Source organism: Bactrocera tryoni, chromosome 3 (genome assembly GCF_016617805.1).
Source record: "Bactrocera tryoni isolate S06 chromosome 3, CSIRO_BtryS06_freeze2, whole genome shotgun sequence".
Lineage (NCBI taxonomy): Eukaryota > Metazoa > Arthropoda > Insecta > Diptera > Tephritidae > Bactrocera > Bactrocera tryoni.
This window is the reverse complement of record NC_052501.1, coordinates 81040397-81063020: the sequence shown is the minus strand read 5'-3', so window position 1 is coordinate 81063020 and position 22624 is coordinate 81040397. Positions and strand designations below refer to the sequence as shown.

General features: G+C 36.9%; 3 protein-coding genes across 4 annotated transcripts; 1 reads left to right on the top strand and 2 right to left on the bottom strand.

Annotated features, from left to right (window-relative positions):
- Positions 1–1738: 1738 nt before the first annotated feature.
- On the bottom strand, positions 1739–13246 carry LOC120770532 (major facilitator superfamily domain-containing protein 6). Of its 2 annotated transcripts, XR_005704939.1 has the most exons (7): positions 12641–13246; positions 6124–6810; positions 5801–6064; positions 5464–5739; positions 4033–5326; positions 3716–3972; positions 1739–3658 (listed from the first exon to the last, which is right to left on the bottom strand). XR_005704939.1 is itself a non-coding variant. In XM_040098084.1 (6 exons), the coding sequence occupies exons 2-6, from the start codon at positions 6444–6446 to the stop codon at positions 3781–3783; spliced, it is 2349 nt and encodes a 782-aa protein (XP_039954018.1). In that variant the 5' UTR covers positions 6447–6810; positions 12641–13246; the 3' UTR covers positions 1739–3780. The 2 variants fall into 2 exon arrangements, 1 of the variants encoding a protein (XP_039954018.1); XM_040098084.1 differs by having other exon boundaries at positions 1739–3972.
- Positions 13247–17738: 4492 nt separating this feature from the next.
- Positions 17739–18780, bottom strand: LOC120772768 (attacin-B-like). Its single transcript, XM_040101542.1, has 2 exons — positions 18365–18780; positions 17739–18298 (listed from the first exon to the last, which is right to left on the bottom strand). The coding sequence occupies exons 1-2, from the start codon at positions 18682–18684 to the stop codon at positions 17899–17901; spliced, it is 720 nt and encodes a 239-aa protein (XP_039957476.1). The 5' UTR covers positions 18685–18780; the 3' UTR covers positions 17739–17898.
- A 2083-nt stretch (positions 18781–20863) lies between these two features.
- Positions 20864–22043, top strand: LOC120772787 (attacin-B-like). Its single transcript, XM_040101569.1, has 2 exons — positions 20864–21491; positions 21558–22043. Exons 1-2 carry the CDS (start codon positions 21172–21174, stop codon positions 21955–21957), a joined length of 720 nt encoding a protein of 239 aa, XP_039957503.1. The 5' UTR covers positions 20864–21171; the 3' UTR covers positions 21958–22043.
- Positions 22044–22624: the final 581 nt, after the last annotated feature.

Here is a 22624-nt window from a genome sequence, read left to right as displayed (position 1 = left end):
TTGTAGTTTTAGTCGTCACTGCTATATCTTCGTATTCAAAGATATACTTTCACCGAGCTTTCACTTTTAATTTGGTGTTTACCGTTTTTGCATACAATTTATTTACTCCGCCTAACAAAAATTTGTTAAGCTTTCACCTAAAAACAGAATTCCAAGTGAAGCATTCACTGTTAAGTCAGAAGAGCAACTTGGTTACAACTTTTATGAAGCTTTGCTTATTTAGCATTTCTTACGCACATTCTTCATACAATATGCTTCGCTACACGGAAATTAGTGACATAAAAATTAAAGCTTTCACTTCAAATTTTTACTTTTAACCGCCACTGTCACATCTTCGTTCATCTCTGAATACTTTCACCAAGCTTTCACTTCTATTTTGGTATTTAGTGTTTCTACATACAATATATTTGCTCTGTCTAACAAAATCTTTGATGAGCTTACACTTTAAATTAAAATTTCAAGCGGAGCTTTCACTGTTCAATCAAGAGAGCAACTTAGTTATAACTTTTCATAAAGCTTTGCTTATTTAGCACTTCTTATGTGTCTTATGTACATTCTTCATATAATATGCTTCACCCTACCTAGCAAACTTTTGATAAAGCTCTTTAAAATTCCTAGTGGAGCTTTCACTATTAAAGCAGTGGAGATTGCACGCAACTTTTTCTTACGCCATTTTTCGCTTGTTTTGCTAGTTACGTTATAATTATTTACTAAAAATTAATATAATTGATTACATAACAACAATATTTTATTAAAATATTTAAACTAATTAAATCGAGAAATAAATTGTCAATAAAGCATTTGGCTATTAAATAATTGTAATCAAACTTTTTAAAATGATTCTAATTCACAATATTTAAGATTCTTATCAATTCCTGAGTTTTATTGCAACAAAATATTACCTTCAGCATGCCATGTTGCCACAGTTTTAAGTTTTATAGAATAATTTAAAATAATTTATAGTAATTTCTCATGTAATTCATAGCTGTATTTGGCTATTTATTGGTAATTAGCCTGTCACTTTACTTAATTACATTTTGAGTGCCAGTGTCAGCTCAACAATTTACCGTTATTCATAGTTGTCATTACCTCATTTTTCCTCGGCACTCTTCAATGTCATTTTGCTGCGCCCTTACTTATGTACTTGTATTAATTTGATATAATCTTGAGATTTTTAATTACTTAATATATGTATGTATATGTATGTGCAAATATATATATATATAATATTAACTGCGTCTACACTACTGCTGTGTATTTAAAAATATATATTTTAACATTTCTTTGTAGCTTAGGTGTGTGCAAAAAATATATCATCAGGAAATCTCACACAGAGTCGCATTAAAAATTAATAAAATTTCTTAAACATGCAATAAAACGCGGTAAATAATTTCAATAATTATTTTTTGTGAGTTTTATAAAATTTCTATGTCGCCAATTACTTCGCATTACAACAAAAAATATATAATTTTTTTTTGCTAATGCAGGCCGCCCTCCAAGATATGTTTACTGTAATATTTTTTTCGTATTCACTTTTCATTTCCCTTTACAACTGTATGCTTGTTTGTTTTTGTATATTTTTCGTATTTCTTTTCTACTTTCTATTCGTTACAAATTCTACACTGAGCTGGTTTTTGTTGCTATTGTATTGCTGCCCATTCAAGTTGATTGTTTTTCATTACCATGTTTGCGTTCTCTTTGTTTAATTACACAATTTTATGTTTAATATTTTTTAGTGTTTTTTTATGCTTTTGTCGTTTATTTATTTTATTTTTTTTATATCTTACTCTTCAAATATGTAGTATTTTCGTTTAACTCATTTCATATCTAAAGTTTATAGTTTTTCATATTAATATATTTCTGAACAGTTCAATAAAGTTGTAATTATAATAAACACATCTAGAATTGTATTTTGCTAACTTTTTTTTAATGAAATGTAAAATTTACTATTAAATATAATACAGCTATTTTTGTGTTGCGTTTCCGCTCACTTTATTAACTAACGGTGTAACGAAAGGACAGTTAGTTTTTATATGTAACACTTAAGAAATAGCAGAGAGCGAAAATTTATAAAATATTTAGAAATTGATAGTAATGATTACCAGACTAGTAATGGTAATCATTACCAGATTAGTATTGGTAATGATTACCTTTGTAAGATGACTAGTTTTAACAAAAATAAAAGTTTTGCGAAATGGTTACAATACTGAGCAGTAATGAAAAATTAATTATTTGTAATGTAATTATAATTAAACAATGTAATTATTACATTTGTAAGAATACTGGTTTTAATAAAAATAAAATTTTTTCAAAATTTCTACAATACTGAGCTGTAATGGAAAAGTAATTAAATGTACTGTGATTATAATTATACATGGTAATGGTAATGTAATGGTAATGGTTTAGAACTAATAATAATAACACAAAATTGGTGTAATACAGTGGTAATAGTTGTAATATAATAGTAATCATTACCGGACTAGCAATGCTCTACTTGCGTAAGAATAATGCTTTTACTAAAATCAAAAATTTCACATAATATCTACAATACTGAACAGGAATGAAAAAGTAATTATGTGTAATGTAATTGTAATGTAATTGTAATGTAATTTTAATTATACATGTACTGATAATGGTTTGGAACTAATAATAATAAATTGGTAGAATGCGGTGGTAATATTAACCGTTGCCAGACAAAAATACTTCAATAAATACAGCTGTAATGAAAAACTAGTTACATGTAATGTAATTTTAATTATAAATAATTTGGTAATAGTCTTGAACCAATAATAATGATAATAAATTGGTGTAATCCAATAGTATTGGTAGTAATTATAAAAGTAATCATTACAAGATTAGCAATACTTTGCTTTTGTAAGAAACCTGTTTTAAAAAAAAAACATCAGTAGTTAAAATAGTACGTTAGTGAACAGTAATGAAGAAATAATTATATGTAATGTAATTTTAATTATACATATTACTGGTAATAGTCTTGAACTAATAATAATGATAGCAAGTTCGTGCAATGCAGTGTTAATGATTATAATAATAATACTTTACTTAGTAAAAGTTTTAATCAAAAATAAATAATTAAAAAATATGTACATTGCTGCGCAGTAATGCAAAATAATTATATGTAGTGTAATTGCATTTATACCTTTATTGGTAATGTTTTTTATATAAAAATAATAAATTGGTGTAATCAAACGGTAATGGTGGTAATAGTAATCATTACCAGATTAACAATACTTTACCTAAGGAGAATATTGGTTTTAATAAAAATAAATAGTTAAAAGTAATTGTATGGCATTCCAAAAATTGTAATAATAGTATGAAAAATTATGAAAATGGTAAGGATAATGATTACATTAATTGATTGTAACTGGTAATTTATGTATAATCAAAATATTAATAAGTTTAGTAACACTGTTATTGATAATACGAAATTTTTTACTTAAAACCTAATGCAAGAAGTAATTATAATAGTTGAATAATAATAACCAGGTAATCGCCCTCCACTACAAATACGGTCTCTTATTAATTATACGATTAGACTTGTTAACAATATTATTCTACCAATATACTTACGTATGTATGTATAAACTATACAAATAGATCTGATCAAAACTGTTCATGAAACTCATACCAAAAAAAAGATCTACGAAGACATATGTAAATGCAAAATCATCTAAAAATATTCTCCTCTCACTCTTACACCATGCTCACACTTCAGCCAATTCAACTATTTTCCCGTCTTATCCAAATTTTACTTTGTCCAATTTATTGCGCGAATGGGTTGTGTGGATTAGCGCCAGGTATGTCCAGATTACCGCCCGAAGTCTGGTAGGTGCCGTAACTATTGCCAGTGCCACCATTTGGATTCATCTCATTCAGACGTGCATTGGAGAGTGCACGCGGTATTGGATTACTGGGTACACCATGTGGCGCCAGATGTGAGGTCTCTTCCGCTACCTGTAATTTGAACGAGCTTGTACTACAATCTGTGCTATACGCCAGCAGTAATGAACTTACCTGACGCGGATCCTCCGTTGCTGGCAAATCCGAGATGAAGCCCTGATCTTTACGATAGAAATTCACGAAAATGAAAACACCCAAGACGACGAGGCAAGCCAGGCCATAACCGCGGAATGTTTTCGTAGTGCCGTAGTATGTGACAAACATGCCACCAATAATGGCGCCACAACCGCGTCCCAAACCATGATGTATACCCTGCAGTACGCCCTGTGCTGAAGCTCTCAGATGTTTGGGTGTGCTGTGCGCTATGTACGAACAGGAAGCGGCCCATACGGCAGCATGTGTTACGCCCTGCATCAGCTCGAACGGTAACACCATCCACGGATTGGTCGCATATGAGATGTACAAAAATCGCAGCACATTGCCGATTAAGCCCAGGCATAACACCTTTATATGACCGATTTGTGTAATGAAACGAAAGCTGTAGAAGTAGGCAAAGATCTCGGATACGTGATTAATCACAGAGGCAACACCGAAAAGCGTTGGAGTGCCGCCGTAGTCTTGTAGATGCCAAAAGAGGAAGGTAAATATCAGTCCAATGCCGAAACCCATAAACCAGGCGACAAATAGAAACGAAATAGTTTTCATATCTTTGAAGTGCGTCAACACAGTCAACCATTCGGGCATTTCCTTAGTCGTCTGTGCAAACATTGTCGACTGTGCGCCCACAGCGGCCGGTGGTGCCTTGCCGACCGCCGCCGTACCACTACCCATGGCCAACGTAGGCAAATTCAGCTGTGCAGCCAGCTCAGCCATGCTCTCATCCTCCGCCTGTTTGTTAGCGGTGGCATCCGGGTTCTCAACGGGCTGTTCGATGTCGATGGGATCATATTTGAAAGTGATCTTCGACGCCGATACAATAGCGCAAGTCATCAATATCGAAAAGATGGCAAAGCAGATGTTATAGTTCTTCTCCATGTGCCCGGCACCGCAGGGATGATGCGAGAAACGTGTCGAGTGATCGAGCACAATACCGACAATGAACATAGAAATACCCCAGCCGAGTGAGCCGAACATGCGCTGATGACCATACTTATCAGCATCGTCGCCCAGCAATGTGATGACAGCTGAGTCAGCGAGCGTAATGGCGGGAGCGCTGAAGAACTCACCAATAAGTATGACAAGTAAGAGCAGGAAAAAAGCCTTTTGAATGTCGGGTGTGCGATAAACCATCGAGGAGAATATAGGGCTAACATAGTCACGATGCTGTTTGTCATCGTAATTGCTGACAAAGTTGATGTGTATGGGTGAGATGCCGGCATCAATGCGTGGTATCAATGAACGTTTGCGTCTAAAGGGAAGTAAAGAGAATTATACTTGAGTTGACAGTTCTTTTGGAATCACAAGAACAATAAATATGGGCCGCAGAAGCGATTAGTAGTGCTTCGTTACCTTAAACCAGCGATTTTCCACTCCGCATGCACTCACCTTCTATGCGATTCCTCCATCGCTTCGCTTGCTGGCATTGTTAACGCGTCATGTAAATGCGCTTGAGAATGATAACTCTCCACATCGTCCTTATTCATGTCGCTCATGTCATATGCGGAGAGATCACGCTTCGTGCGTGTCAAAGTCAAAACGAAATCGGTTTCATTCTTGCGTTCGATGCAATTCACAGCCTCTGGTTTGATGAAGCTCAAAGGTATAGTAAATAGCACCCAACATGCGAGTGAGGCCAGCAACAACTTTTTGCCTTGACGGCAGCTATAAATGCATTGTTAACTCATATGAAATAAATCACAGCCACACAACAAACTGTACTCACCGATCCGCATAGGAACCCCAGAAGGGTGCCGACAAGAACTCCACAAATGGACGCATACCAATCAATATACCGCACTGCCCCGGATTCATACCCATCTGTTTGAAGTAGACACCCATCAGTGGAAACAGTGAACCAAAAGCGGCAAAGAAGAAGAAATAAAAGGCCTTCACCGGTATGAGTTCGTGTTCGGTGGGCCCAAAAAGCATTTCGATAATATCAGAGTGACCGCGTATTTTGTGCGTTGACTCTTTGGCTTCCGGATAGCTGTTAGCAAGATCTTATTTTATTTGAAAGCATTTCTCAAACTATTTTAGTAAACCTACAGTGTTGGATCCACTTCACCAGTAGCCTCTACGTCGACCCTTGGACGTGCTGCCATGCCATAAGGCTGTTGTGGCACTCCACCGGCATTCGGCATGCCACCACCATAAGCTGCACTACCAGCCATGCCCTGATTACCATAGCCACCACTTTGATCGTAGCCCGCACCGCTTTGATCATAACCTACACCTGTTTGATCATAACCTCCACCAGTTTGTTCGTAGCCGCCCATCTGTTGTCCATAACCGCCGCCATAGCTAGGCTGCTGTTCATAGCCGCCACCAGCACCGAAGGGGTTTGGTGCGCCACCACCGTATTGAGCCATATTTAACTAAAGTTTATGGGTTTTAGCGTATTTTCGCTGTCCGTATTGGTCTACCTCTATTTGAGGTAAGCCGAGTTGTTGCAACAAGTGTTATCCTCTTCGGTGTCGCGAATTTTAGTATGGTTTACGAAGACCAATGTACAATAACTACAAATATTTCTTTATGTTTGCATCAACTTTTTTATTTTTCGCTTTTTTTCTTGCAAAATTTTATCAATTACTCAATCTTTTTTATCCAGGCTAGTGTCTTCTTATTGATCTTTTGCAGTGTTTCCTAAATTTTAGCGTTGAACTATCTTTTTTCCTTGTCTTCTTTTAACAACCATACAACAGCTCATTGCTCCCGAAAATGTGATTTTATAATCTGGAAGCAAAAGAGTATAAAATGTTATTCCAGTTTTCTTCAACAAAAGTATATGATTCATCTTTAAGTATGGGGATATAAAAATATAGGACTTCTTGTTTAGAATAATAAGAGAAAACACTGAAGAAACGGTCACGCTAATTTTATTTATCGTTCTCTACTGCCAGGGACTATATTCCTTGGTGTTTCACAAGTTCAATATAGCTTCCTGAAAGCCAAAAACTGTTTTTCACACAAAGAAACTTAAGGAAGGGTGCCCGTAATTTCAATGATAGTACTATATAACTTCAATAAAACTTTATGGGAGTCAAAAGTAGTTCTTCACATAAAAAACTGAAAAAAGGCTACACAGTAATTTCGTTTATCAGAAACAAAATTTTCTAGTGTTCCACAAGTTCAGTAGAACTTTATAGAAGTCAGGAGCAGTTATTCACAGAAAAAAGCTGAAGAAAGGGTCCATGGAAATGCCTCTTATCGATCTCTATTGCCAGAGACCGAATTTGTTAGTGTTCCACAAGTTCAGTAAAACTTTATGGAAGTCAGAAGCAGTTGTTCACAGAAAAAAGCTGATGAAAAGGTCCATTGAAATTTCATTAATCGTTCTCTACTGCCAGAGACCAAATTTGTTAGTGTTCCACAAGTTCAACATAGCTTTCTAAAAGCCAAAAGTAGATCTTCACACAAAAACACTAAAGAAAGGGTGCACAGTTATTTTGTTTATCGCTCTCTACTGCCAGAAACCAATTTCATTAGTGTTTCATAAGTTCAATATAACTTTATGAAGCCAGAAGCAGTTCTTCACAGTAAAAAGGTGAAGAAGGGGTCCGTTGAAATTTCATTTATTGATCTCTACGACCAGAGACTACATTTGTTAGTGTTCCAAAAGTTCAAAATAAAAAAAAACTGAAGAAAGCAAGCTCCGTAGTTTCATTTATCGTTGCTTACTGTAAGAGAATAAACATGTCGACGCTCCACTAGTTCAAATAATGTTCAGAATCCAAAAGTAACTATTCACTTATATGTATATGTATGTTTTTTTTCCTGAGCATTCTCCATTACCAGCGACTAAATTAATTGAAGTTCCATAAATTCAATAAATTATCACAATAACCACAAATAACTCTTTACATATCTGTATTTATTTGTTGTTATTGATAGTTTTCAAACGGTTTCTTTGACAATTTCAAATCATAAATCATTATCGCTATAAATACAAGCCACCTTTAGTTCCCAATTCCAACTGGCCTTATCTTCAGCTGACTTATATTTCAATAACAGCTTTCAAAAACCATTCGAACTTGACAGCCGACTGTTATTAATGTCACTTTCGCTCTTTCTTTCTCCCACTTTTATTCTCTGCCACACAAGCGTACTATATTTATTTCTTTTCAGGCGTAACAATGAATCTGTGTCACTGTGTGACGTGTGCAAACAAGCGTTCGTATTCGTCGTAGGCGCCTATTGGTATGCTTTAAATTATAGAATGTCTTCGAAATGATAGAGTGCTTGCTTAAGTGCGTGATTATTAAATTTATCTTGAATTCCCACTAAACATTGACGTGTTGACGCACACTTTGGCATGCAAATAAAATTTCATTATCTCACAGGAGACATTTATTTTTCTGCTAACGTCTTCATAAGCATATTATTATATTTTTGCGAATTTGTGTGCTTATTGTAGGTCATAAATAATGACATGCATCATAGAACACTTATTTTCTCTTCTTCATTTTTTTTCATTTTTTCACATTTTTTAATACAAATCGAAAAGCTCTTCAAATTGACAGAAATTTGTGTCGTCTTCACTTATCACGTCGCACAATGATTGACAAGGACGCAATATAAAAAGAAAATATAAAAAAACACTTCGCTGGCAGCAAGTAGCCTTCGAAGCATGTTGGAGATTGGAGGGTTGTTATAGAATAAGACTGCTCGCATATAATTTCGTGATAAGTCATAGAGATAAGTGACAACAGCGCAAAAAATAATTTTATTAAATTATTATTATTTATATTACACATTTTGTTATTAATTTTATTAAAGCAAACATTTTTAAAATATTTTATAATTTTTTTAATTTTTAAAATTTTTTTTTATTATTTTCTAGCAATATTACACAGCAATTTGGTCAGCCATAGTCACTTAATAGAACACGTCTGCTCTCTCTGCTCGAAATTTGACTGTAAAAAACACTCTAACGTAAGCCTCAGTACAAACTCTGTAAAAACCTCCGCTTCCAGCCTTTAAAGCAGTTTTCGCACTCTTCAGTTTAAATGCCAAATAGCCTATTTTTTCACTTTTTCCACACATCAATACATGCCACTCGCTTCAATTAAGTTCTATAGCACAAAGTTCAAAATCATTAAGACCAGCAAATTTGCTGCTAAATCGTTTGCTAATCGCCGCACTTGAACTACAATTAACTAACATTTATTTTTCGTATTTTTTCATTTTCATTTGTGCGCTTTTTTATTTGGCTTTTCGTTTTCCGCTTGGCGTATTTTTATTTATTTTGCTTTAATTTATATATTTAACCTCTGCACTTTGCTTTGCTCAATATCATATTTCAGTTGAGTGTCAGTGTCGCCAGTTAACATTTTTCTATGTCATTGCGCATTTTGCATTATGCACATACAAGTATATGTACATACAAAGCTGGCAATGGCTTTGAGCTATATATACATATATGTATATACGATTATATGCATTTGCATGTGTAAGGTCGCACGCAAATAACTACGTGTGAGCGCCTTCATGCTAACAGCACTAAGTACATGTGTAAGTACATACATACATAGGTACATATATATGGCATGTACATATGTATGTTGTCGCCTGTGCGCCATGGCGTATGTGCACTTTGCCATTTAATCTCCAACGTTGCCTACAATATATTACTCATACGCCATGTATCGCTAATGCTATGCTCTGTTTGCTGGCTTATTACACTGCTCATTGTTTTGTTAACGCGCTTTTATGCTGCAATTGTGCACTTATTGAACATTTTATGCAATCACTTGGACGCATATCGCACGTAAGCCTATATATTTATTCAGTTTTTATTTCAGATATTTTTTTGTTCCAACTTACTATTGGAGTGTGTGGTGAGACTTGCGTTGGGCACATTTAGTAAACGGAATTTATTGGGATTTTATTAAAACTTAAAAGCGCGATAGGAGCTTATTTTATTGACAACAATAACAGCATGATACAAAAATAAAGCTTTTGTTATTATTTGGTGGGCGGAAAAATTTGTGGAATATTAATTAATGAATGGAATGATTCAAGAAACCATTGTTGGCTTGTTTGAAAATTGATATAAAACTCTTTAAAGAAATGCAATTCGAGTACATATTTTATATTTTAAAATTATTAATGGAATTAACTAATTGCAACAACTGAGGTTTACTTAATTTTATAAAAATTAAAAATATAAAAAAAAAATGAAAAAACAAGAAAAATTTGTTAACTCTGTGTGCACCTAAGCCATAATACAATTCTTACTTGCATTTCTTATAGATAAAAAGTATATAAAAAGACGTTTTTTTCATTTTGATCATTCAGTTTGTATGGCAGCTATATGCTGTGTTAGGCCGATTCAAACAAATTCTTCACAGTATCTGGCATTACCTTGGAGAATAATACATGCCGAGTTTCGTGGAGATATAATGAGAACTAAAACAATTTTCCATACAAACACTTAGTATTGGTCATTCAGTTTGTATGGCAGCTATACGCTATAGTAGTCTGATCTGAAAAATTTCTTCGAATATTGTGGAAATGGCTACGATAAAAACCTGTGCCAAATTTCTTGAAGATACATCTTTAAATAAAAAAGTTTTCCATACAAGGACTTGATTTTGATCGCTCAGTTTGTATGGCAGCTATATAATATTTTATAACGATATCGTACATTTCCTGCAAATAAGCAACTTTTTGTAGTAAAAAGGACGCATGCAAAATTTCAGCACAATTTCACATATTTTCACCAAAACCTTCTTCGAATTTATTGATTTTAACACAGTTAACCTTTTTACGAAAGAAAAAGGAAACGAAGAAATTATATGGCAGCATGTATGCTCCCATTAAATACCAAAAAATCAGCATGCCATATTTATTTACACAAATAAAATATTCTATAGTTTATAAATGCATACATATATACTTTTACAAAAATAACCCTGCAGTTCTGCTTTTGAGATTTATATTATTTTGTCAAGCAGCCAAATTCACTTTCCACGTGCTTTTCGACCAATATTTCCATAACTACCCACAAATGTATGTCGAAAATAAGCGCACGCAAATTTTTACTAAGCACTTGAGACACAGAAATAGCTTGGCAGACCCTTATATAAATACACACACAAATACATAAATAAATATGTAGTATTATATTACAATTGTATGTGTGTGTTTGTTTGAAGACGTACGGCTACGTGCGCCTATGATATTTATGATTTTTATATAATCTTGCCAATATTGAATAAACCCTAGCGTAGACTTTGGCAGACTTTGCGCTCAGACACATATATACGCTTATTTTTATTCTCCTCTCCTCCTCCTCTGCTTTTAAGCAGTCACATACTAGCTATGGCTTGCGAGTGAGTTAGTTTTGTTATAGAAAATTACAAAAAAAATGTTAATTCGTTGTCAGATATATTAACCAATATATAACCATTTTATAACCAAAACTCAAAATTTGTTTCAATATGAGTGTGTGATAACCAATATATAACCGTTTTATAACGAAAACTCTAATTTTGTTTCAATAAGAGTGTGTGATAACCGATATACATATATCCCTTTTAAAAAAAAAACTCAAAATTTTGTTTCAATATTTGTGTATGATAACCAATTTATAACCATTTTATAACCAAAACTCTAATTTTGTTTCAATAAGAGTGTGTGATAACCGATACATATCCCCTTTTTTTAACCAAAACTCAAAATTTTGTTTCAATATTTGTGTATGATAAGCAATTTATAACCATATTATAACCAAAACTCAAAATTTGTTTCCATATGAGTGTGTGATAACCAATTTTTAAAAATTGTATAACGAAAACTCGAATTTTTAATTTGAATTGTATAAACATTTTATTACCAAAACTCAAATTTTGGATCAATATGTGGGTATGGTAACCCATAAATAACCAATTTGTAACCAAAACTCAAAATAGGTTTCAATATGAGTGTGTGATAACCAATTTATTAAAATTTTATAACGAAAACTCGAATTTTCGATTTGAATATGTGTATATGATAACCAATATATAACTGTTTCTTAACGAAAACTCTAATTTTGTTTCAATGAGAGTGTGTGATAACCGATATATATCCCCTTTTTTAACCAAAAGTCAAATTTTCTATCAATATGTGTGTATGATAACCGATAAATAACCAATTTATAACCAAAGCTGAAATTTTATTTCAATTATTTCTGCTTAAAATGCTCCTCCATGCACATACATACATATATATTTCATTCTAAATTCTACGCTTTCCTATTTTCGTTTTTCTCATACACTTGTTGTTATTGTGTTTGCATCATCCTTGCTTTTATTTGTGTCCACAGTCAGTTTTATCCAATCAAATCGCATACTTAAAATTATCACCATGCGTTCTTGTTGTTTTTGCCAGCTTTTCAAGCTTACACTTGGTGATTTTTATTGTTCTCTCTTAGCCACCTTCCTGCAACTGTCAACTTAATGCTCACATTCAAGGTAGCAGCACACATGCTGTGCTGTGTGTTGGTGTGTGTCTGTGCTGTTTATTGGTGTATGTGTGTGCTGTTTGTTGTTGTGTGTGTGCTGTTTGTATGTATACTCACTTGCCTGTATGACAATTGTCTGCTTGAGGTCGTTGAAGAAAAGTCTGGCAGATGCTTTGCTTGCTTAAAATTTTCTATAAAACAAATTTTACTCGCGACTTTTAGGGAAATTTTTATTTTATTTTCAACTCGTTGCAATTCTTTTAACAACTCTTTGCAGATTTTGTTGCAATTATTTGCGCTTGCTATCAGTATTACGCGTTTTCACTCGCGTTCAACGCGCCGAAGGCCAAACGAGCGCTGTGAAATTCGATTTTTTTCACTGCCTATCGTTGCCAAAGCATTTTCACCACTTTTCACACACACCCCTTATACACACTTTTCTAGCAAGAATTTTACACACAATTTCTTCGCTTTTTAAATTTTTCTCACTTTTTTATAAATTTTTTTCACAAACTTTTCGCCAATCAGTGATTTTCACACGTGCAGTAAGTATATTGCATAATTTGGCGTGTATTATACATAACCGTTAGACCAAGTATCACCAAACAGCACACAAAGCGAAACAACAAAAATATATGCGCCTCTACTATATAATAGCGCCAGCACAAGTCATATATAATTTCTGCTGCTGCTGCTACCACGGTTGTCACTGTACTGCTCTGGCGCTCTACTGCTTTTCCGCTCAACTTCTTGCAGCGACTCTCGCTCGATTTCACCAAACCGACTTGTCAAATCGAATTTCTTTGGCATTCACTCAGCATAAGAAAACACAACACAGCTCAAAGCGTGCAGCGTTTTCCAAGTAGCATTTCAATTTCCGCTTCGTACTAGGAAATTCATATGCCACTGACACCCCCTGTGCTGGTGCCTGTCCAACGTCCTTCATGGCGTATGTGTGCGCGCTAAAGCGCATTAAATTCAATTCTCATTTTCCGTTAAGTGAATGAGCGCCATGCACATGTGAGCATTACAGGGAGAGAGAGAGAGCATAAAAGCAATAGAGCGCAGAAGCTCAGTCAGGCTGTGGACGTTTAAGCTTAATGAAGTCAATACCAATTCATTTGTTTCATGTCGCTGAGTTTGTTTGGAATAAGCTGAGCTGCTTGACAGTTTCCGTCACCGAATAAACAAGAAACGAGCGACAGCGAAGCTTTAGTTGTGGGCTTTTCTAAATAAACGTGCCTTAGTTCAAATTTAAAGGCAAAAACGAGCATTTTTTGTTATCTTGCTTCAGTTGAGTTTGAGGTTAAGTTTGTTAAGGTTTTTGCATATTAAAGAGAATTCAAAAAATAATTCAACATACGATTTAACAAATGATAAGACATGCGCAATAATTAAATCGAATTAGGAACGTTATGGCAGTGAAACGAATACAATTTATTTCAAGAGTAGAAATCGAAACTGATGTCCTATCGAGCCGACCCTCAAAAATCAGATTGCCTCTTATCAGCGTGACTTTTTTCTTCTTCTTAATTGACGTAGACACCGCTTACGCGGTTACCAGGTACTTATTAACCTGGTCAATCCAACAGAGTGGAGGTCTTCCTCTTCCTCTGCTTTCTCCGGCGAGTAAAGCGTCGAAAACTTCCAGGGTTGGAGTGTATTCATCTATTCGGACGACATGACCTAGCCGTGGCTTTCTGCTATCGACCAGATTTTCATCATGCGCCTGGAAAAATACCCGTGAAAAAAGCATCGACATCGATGATTTCAAAGCAGCCTTTGACAGCACGAAACGGAGCTGTCACTATGTCGCTATGTCTGAACTGAAAATCCCCTAATGTATGGGTTATACAGTTGCATAAACCGAAGTTTGAGTAAACCCAAAAGCACCGTCAGGACCAGGAAAGACCTCTCCGAACCGTTCGGTACCAAGCGAAGTTTCAAACAAGAAAAAGGTCGATCGTCTGACTGCTTAAATTTAATGCTGGAGTACAAAATATGAGCTGCAGAGCTAAATAGACAAGGTCTTCTATAATATCATCTGGCATACACCGATGATATTGATATCATTGGCCTCAACTACGTCGACGACATAAGACAATAAGCCGACCAGACTCCGGACGCAACTGGTTTCAGACATACAGTAGAGCCATACCACCACCCGCAGACAAATAGCTCGAGTTGGCGCGAGAATCGAAAGTCACCCTTCCAGGTCAAACTCCTCCTTATGCAGAATCTACTCCGATATATAAAAGATATGTCCAGTATTCAACGAGTCCCCGCAAGACTCTAACCACCTCTTTGCATGCCCAGCTAACCCTACACATCTGACATCCCTCTCCCTATGATTCGACTTCGTCGAAACAGTATGTTTCCTTGGAATAACCTCCATGACAACTTATCTGAACCTTACCCCTCTAGCGGGAACTAGATAACCGTTAAAACAACAACAACACATGATTGGCCTCAATAACCTTGACGTTAGTTCTACCTTTTCAGACTGGATAAGAAAGCAAGGGTCTGATTGTGAACGAGAACAGGACGAAATATCTCCTGCCATCAAACAAACAGTCCCCACATTCGCGACTTGGCTGACATGTCACGGTTAATAGTCATAACTATGAAGTCATAGATAAAAGCCCTGAAATCCAACGCAGAATAACTCTTGCCAACAGGCGCTACTTTGGACAGAGTAGGCAATTGAATAAAGTCCTCTCTCGACGAACAAAGATCAAACTCTATAAGCCCTCATCATTCCCGTCCTGGTATATAGTGCGGAGGTATAAGCAATAACATCATCTGATGATTCGGCGTTAAGAGTGTTCGAGAGAAAGGTTTTGTGGAAGATTGGTAAAGGCGAATACCACAGTCAATGGAACGACATATATGTCGGCATTGACATACTGCAGCGAATCAAGAGACAGCGGCTGCGCTGGCTAAGGCATGTTGTCTGGATGGATAGAACAATACAGCTTTGAAAATAATCGATTCAGTAACCGTCGGTGGAAGCAAAGGACGTTCACTTCGCTGCAGAGATCGGGTAGAGTAAGAAGAAGGACCTTTCTGCACTTGGTATCTGGAATTGGCGCCAATCCTCGATATCTGGCTTCGTACAAGATGAAGATGTTCCATATTCTAGAGAACCAATCCTATTCTAATACAATTTATTTCTTTCATCCTTCAAGTTCAGAGTTTTTCCTGACTTCAAACGTGAACCCTGTGCTCTTGAAAAGGCATGGATTTTCTCACATGATTAGAGCTTCTTTCTACCTATGATTTAAGCAAATATGTCAGAAGTATCCACATCATTTTCCGACTAGCAATTTAAGAATAAAAAGTCACTTTCGTCGGTCAAAATTATAGACATTAACAAGTTACCTATCGGGATCAATACGTTGCTCTTACAGAAAGTTCAAGAAAGTTCTACAATACCAATTTCAGAAATAATCTTTGATTTATGCTTTAGAAAAATCCTTTAAGCGTTTTGGTATGAAATTTTCCGCACTCTCTTCATACATTTAAATAAACACTCAATCTTCCAACGCTCCAGCTTTCATTTAAATCATAATCACAGCCGCGTTAAATCGAAGCCTCAAGTGGCATTGTCTTTCAATAGACTGGCGTCAAATTGTCTCTTGACTCCCAACAAAGTAATGATTGGCGTCTAGCGGCGGCAGTAACGGCCAGACAGGCGAAAAATTACCACACTTTGGTAATTCAAAGATGGTGAAAAGAATATGAAAGCAATGTAAGGAGGGAATAAACAAAAAAAGTTTATTATTAGAAACAAAGAATGCGGAAACTGTAGCAATAAGAAAAAAGAACACTTGTAGACACGAATTGGAAAAAGCAAAGTAAGCGAAATGCGAACAATAAAAGCTCAACAAAAACAAAAGCAATGGAAATGTGCTGCAAATTACTGACTACTCAACGCATGCACCGTCTGTCCTCACCAGCAACCGACAATGTGTGCTTTTAAGCGTGTGATTAAAGCGCAGAGAATGAGGGGGCTGTGATTATGTTGAGTGAGAGGGAAAAGTGATTGTGGAAATTTTTGTGTATTTGTAATAGCGTGTGTTCTTTTCGATTCCTCGTGGTGTAAGTGTGCATTAAAACTACATTCAACAAGTGTTTTGGGATGCTGATTTTGTACTGAGCAAAATATTCTACTCGAAGTAAATTTTTTTTCAATGAATATATTATATGATCAAATTTGACCAGGATTGATAAAAAACAGATTTTGACTTGTTTTAATAAAAAGCTTTATGATCTCATTCAAAATAGGCCAACGGCCAATTTTCCATGCACTTATTTTAATCCTCTACTAGGATGGTCTTCAGAGGATTCAGCGAACTTTTTTTAATGAGTATATCATATGATCAAATTTGACCGACAAAATGACTGACAAAAAACGCATTTTGAAATGTTTTATTATCTCCCTCAAAAGAGGCTCACGATTAATGCAAATTTTCCATACACTTGCCTTTAATCTCAACTGGGATGGCCATCAGAGGTTTCATCGAGCTTTTTTTCGAGTTCATATACTGATGTCCACCGGTACCACATTCCTATTAGAAAATCGAAGTGTATTATATCATTAGTCGGAATTTACTGGAATGTTGAATTCTTAAAATGATTGGATTTGGTCTCAATTAAAAAAAGCTTAAAATATGGTCAAAAACATGTGGACTCCACAATTACGAAAGGCGCCAAAGTACACCATGATAGTTAGTCCAGTACCCACAAAATGAGTGATATCTTGGACCTCAAGGGCCTCCTTTACAACAGTTGAGAAACAACTGACCAATTTGCAGAGTTTGTATACATAAATTGGAATATTGTTTTTCAGATCAATATCGGTTTTGTGATCTTCCGATAGAGACAACAGAGCTTATACTCGCTGATTGACACGCTATCAGAAGTAAAAGGAGCTAAGGTAAATAAAATTATCATAACAACGAATCCACTGAAAAAGCAAGTCACATCTATTGGCCCAAGAGCTCTGCTATCTGTCCTTGAAGCAGCAGAGCTTAATGAAGTGGTGTGATAAGAGCAAGAAAGCCCAAATTGCCGATCTTGGAAAGTTGAATAGATGATTATGAACCTTTCAGGACGCTCAATTGCTCAAGCAGACTATTTTACCAAAATAAGAATACAACGATGCTGTACATACTTGTTTATAACTCCTATTTCTTGATTAATAATTTACGAATCATGTTATCAAGTGTATTTTGTTTATTTCACCGAAAAATAAAGAGATTTTTTTAATTTACATATTTCTTACATGCCAATTCACATACTACTTCTAAATGTATCAGGAACTTTCACTATCTTCTCCTTTCCTTCTATCTCCATCTCTTTATCTCGCTCTCTTAACCGAACATGTGTGTGAGACCCACACTGCCGAAGTAGTCGCGCTGGCCACTCAGTGGACCACTTGTCCATTTCGAACCGCTGCCAGTTAAATCGATGCGTGTATTACGATCCGGTGAAGACCACAGATTAGCTTTACCGGCCAACTCCAATTGGCTACCGAAGTTAGGGATAGTGCTCTTAGTGATACTAGCGCCATGACCATTAATATGGGAGTACTCCAAGCCGCCACCGTTGCGATCGAACTTGAAACCGTTGGCGAGTGTATTCTGTGACTTGAAGGCATTGGCATCCACACTGTGCACGCCGTTGTTGAAGAGATTTGCACTGACGCTTTGTGTGAGTGTATCACGTACACCGGGGGTATGCGTTTTCGAAATGGCGGCGCCCAAACCGTTGCTGTAATGAAAAAATTCCATATAAAAATTATGTTTGTGTACGCCTAACTCTAAGCTTTATACTCACTTGTTGTAAGCCAACGAACCGCCAGTGGTAACTGGACCGCGATCGGTGTTTCCAGCAGCAAAAGCGCCAGCGACTAAATTGTGATTAGGATCACCAATTGCCTTGGCAATGTCCAAGCGTGCATCAGCGCCACCACGTGGATTACTCGCCAACGAGCCGCCAACACCAACATCACGTGCCACACGCACCAAAATGGGACGTGGTGGGCGTGTCGGTGGCGGATAGTAGATCAAAGTTTGTGCACGAGCGCGTTGTGGATGTGCTTCTACGTAGGCGCTGAGTGCAACCGCAGCAATAATAGCGAAGATGAATAGCTTCATTTTTGGTCCAATATAGAAGAACAACTGGAATTTAATTTGAGCAGTTAGTGGCTGTATGTTGCGCGCTGGCGTTGTGTCAAGCTGACTGTTGGCTTTTGTGGCGCTCTAACTGGTTTTTATACTAAGGCGCAAGCTTGGCTGAAGAACTACGCTCGCGCTTGCACAAAGAGCGTTTTGTTCCGCAACAGCGGGGATTCTTTGGCTCTCATTTGTTGAGACTCACTTTGTGTATGCATATGTGTGTCTGCATGTGTGCTGTAATGTTTTAAGACTTCCACGAAATAATTGTCTTCCTTATCAGTCGAATGCTTTTGGGATTTACTCCAAAGCATGCATATTTTTTACATTTAGTTGCATACATATAAGTATGTATTTGTATGTTTGCATGCATATTTAAGATTGGTAACAGCTGTGCCAGCAAAAATTCCCCCCAGAACAATTTTTCGTTGATTGACCCACAATGTTAACTACAAACTTTGCAAAATAATAATTTGAATGTGGATATGAGTTCATTTATTTATCTAAAATAAACATAAAATGTATCGAATTTATACATTAGTAGAAAAAATCTGGTTCTAAGTCCTGCAGATAGTTCAAGATAAGTTAAGATTTTTGTTTGAACAATCAATAGCAACTGCTATTCGTAACCTCTACTCTTTCCCACTTTTCTCCCTTGAATTATGTGGAGAGTGACATCTTTTATCCCTGCGAACGAAACCCTCGGGTTTCCACTCATTGAGAACGCCATCTGTTGCAATTAAATCCCAGCACTCCGATGTTATACTATAGAACCCTCCCTCAGTCTGGTGGCGACACACGCAAGCAGGATTTGGCTGACAGAGCAAGAAAACTGCAGAAAATGTCTAGAGCAGAGCACCAGGGAAACAATGGAGCATATTTAGTGCACTTGTGCCGCATTGGCAAGACTACACTGTAAGCATCTGGCGTCCCCACGGTATGATAAACTGAAAGAGGTATCAACAGTGAGGCCACAGAGTCTGTTAAAATTCGCGTCAAGCGGAGACATCCTACACGATGACTACTCCTCTTAAATTTAGCAACTGAACTCCATCTGGGATCGAAATGGACCAAACTGGTCTATGCGCGAGATTAACCGAATGGAACCCTCCGAATAACTCCAACTTTAACAGCGGCTTTCATTACCACTTTTCATAAACACGTATGATAATCAATGATCAACTCTCATTAAACAATAGCAAACTGGATATTTTATTAAAGATAATTTGTATAAAATTTCGATCAGCTGATTTAGACTTCAGAGCTTGTGTGAGATTAGACAACTTTAGGCTTACGTTATACTTTTCATAAAAATAATTATCTCCTGTCATCAGACAAACAGTCATCGCATTCGTAACTTGGCTCACACGTGGATAAATCGTAGATAATTTCGTCTGACTTGGAAACAGTATTAAGAACAACAAGGACATCAGCCACAAAATCCAGCGCAGTATCGTTTTTGTTGGACTGAGTGGCTGTTAGCTGGCTCTATAAAAGAAAGCCAGACGCCGTGCCTGGTCAGTGCTTAGGTGACGCTTGCATCACGATGTGATGTGATTTAACAGTCATTATGTAATCTCACAGGAAGTTGGCTGTTAGCTGGCTCTATAAAAGAAAGCCAGGCGCGGTGCCTGGTCAGTGGTTAGGTGACGCTTGCATCGCGATGTGATGTGATTTAACAGTCATAATGTAATCTCGCGGGAAGCTGGCTGTTAGCTGGCTCTATAAAAGAAAGCCAGACGCGGTGCCTGGTCAGTGCTTAGGTGACGCTCGCACCGCGATGTGATGTGATTTAACAGACATAATGTAATCTCGCAGGAAGCTGGCTGTAGACCAAATTCTGGTTTGATAGAGATTGAAAATTTATAGATTAGAAAATTTTCACACAAGTTCTAAAAATTACTTCACCCGAGCTATCACTGTTCACCTTTATTTTGACATAATATTATAATAAAACGGGGACTTTAGAACGTTTTTGGGTGGACGTGTTTCAAACTCAGCTTTTCAGAGCGTTGTGAGATATAAAAAGTAATCCCCTAATGTACTTGCATACCCATTTTCATATATTTAAATATACATACATGCACATTGCAAGACATTCTCGTACGTATAGAAATTTTGCCTAGGAAGCCCCGTGAAATCGCAACTGATAAGAAAGCCAGCTCATCTCAGCAAACACACCAAAGCACAATAGCAAAACAACTGCGGGCACAATGCTACATATAGATTTATACTCGCAGCTTCCGTATTTCGGGGATGTTCTCTACAACAAAAATACAACAAATAGCCGCAAGATCTAAGAGATAAGCGAAATGAGTTCAGTTCCACAAAACCTCCGAAATCGCATAAATGCACGCTGCAGCGCTCAGCAAGCCATCAGTTAGCACACAGCAATCAATCACAGCAGTGATCAGCTATCAATCAGTCTAATCTACGCAAATTCTCAATTCTCAAAATAAAAATATTACAATGAAGCTTTTCTTGCTCGCCTTAGTCGCTGCGATTGCACTCAACGCCTACGTAGACGCACATCCACAACGCGCTCGTGCACAAACTTTGGTTTACTATCCGCCGCCGACACGCCCACCACGTCCCATCTTGGTGCGTGTGGCACGTGATGTTGGTGTTGGCGGCTCGTTGGCGAGTAATCCACATGGTGGCGCCGATGCACGCTTGGACATTGCCAAGGCAATTGGCGATCCTAATCACAATTTAGTCGCTGGCGCTTTTGCTGCTGGAAATACCGATCGCGGTCCAGTTACCACTGGCGGTTCGTTGGCTTACAACAAGTGAGTATAAAGCTTAGAGTTAGGCGTACACAAATATAATTTTTATATGGAATTCTTTCATTACAGCAACGGTTTGGGCGCCGCCATTTCGAAAACGCACACTCCCGGTGTACGTGATACATTCACACAAAGTGTTAATGCGAATCTCTTCAACAACGGCCAGCACAGTTTGGATGCCAATGCGTTCAAGTCACAGAATACACTCGCCAATGGTTTCAAGTTCGATCGCAACGGTGCCGGTTTGGAGTATTCAAATATCAATGGTCACGGTGCTAGTATCACCAAGAGCACTATTCCTAACTTCGGCAGTCAATTGGAGTTGGCCGGTAAGGCTAATCTGTGGTCTTCACCGGATCGTAATACACGCATCGATTTAACTGGCAGCGGTTCGAAATGGACAAGTGGCCCACTGAGTGGTCAGCGCGACTACTTTGGAGGTGTGGGTCTCACCCATATGTTCGGTTAAGCGTTCAATCATAAGTTTATTTTGCGCAAAGCATAATGTTGTTAATTTGAAGAATATTTATTGAATAAAAATTTGGAATAACAAAATTTGTTTTATGTTTTTGTATACTTTCTAAAGGCAGCAAAATTTTCATTCCAACCCTTGTTCACTTTAAAAATATTACAAATCACCAGCCCTGTTAAGTTAGATTAAGAGGTCGTTTTTAACAGGAATCTCACTTGGACAGCTTAGAACGCCGGTCAGAGTCAGGACAAAAATTTTCGCGTGACGTGTTTCTGTGAGTGATGCAAGCCGAAATGGCAGGGTTAGAGCAGAGGTACGCGACTAAATTCTGTGTGGGGAAACTCGTTAAATCTGCGACGTTTGATATGATCAAGCAGGATGTTGTTTTAGCAAGAAGTAGTTTGTTTTGGTGGCACCAGACTTTTTTAAAGAGGCGGGAAGAGGTCGTGATGAATGAGCAAATCCAAAGTGAAAACGATGGTCATTGTCTTTTTTGACATAAAAGGCGTCGTCCACTATGAGTTTGTTCCTCCTGGGCAAACCGTCAACGCCAAATTTTACGTGGAAGTCCTCAAGAGTCTAAAACGAAGGGTCAATCAGGTCCGACAAGACATCGCAGCCGATTGACAGATGCACCACGACAACGCCCTGGCTCACACCGCCT

Excerpts from the sequence above, each read along its gene's own strand:
- LOC120770532 (XM_040098084.1), bottom strand. The coding sequence starts at position 6,446 with ATGGCTCAATACGGTGGTGGCGCACCAAACCCCTTCGGTGCTGGTGGC. Across the intron at positions 6,065-6,123 it reads GGTGAAGTGGATCCAACACT|CTATCCGGAAGCCAAAGAGT; the intron begins GTAGGTTTACTA and ends TCTTGCTAACAG. Across the intron at positions 5,740-5,800 it reads TGGGGTTCCTATGCGGATCG|CTGCCGTCAAGGCAAAAAGT; the intron begins GTGAGTACAGTT and ends ATGCATTTATAG.
- LOC120772768 (XM_040101542.1), bottom strand. The coding sequence starts at position 18,684 with ATGAAGCTATTCATCTTCGCTATTATTGCTGCGGTTGCACTCAGCGCC. Across the intron at positions 18,299-18,364 it reads GGTTCGTTGGCTTACAACAA|CAACGGTTTGGGCGCCGCCA; the intron begins GTGAGTATAAAG and ends TTTTCATTACAG.
- LOC120772787 (XM_040101569.1), top strand. The coding sequence starts at position 21,172 with ATGAAGCTTTTCTTGCTCGCCTTAGTCGCTGCGATTGCACTCAACGCC. Across the intron at positions 21,492-21,557 it reads GGTTCGTTGGCTTACAACAA|CAACGGTTTGGGCGCCGCCA; the intron begins GTGAGTATAAAG and ends CTTTCATTACAG.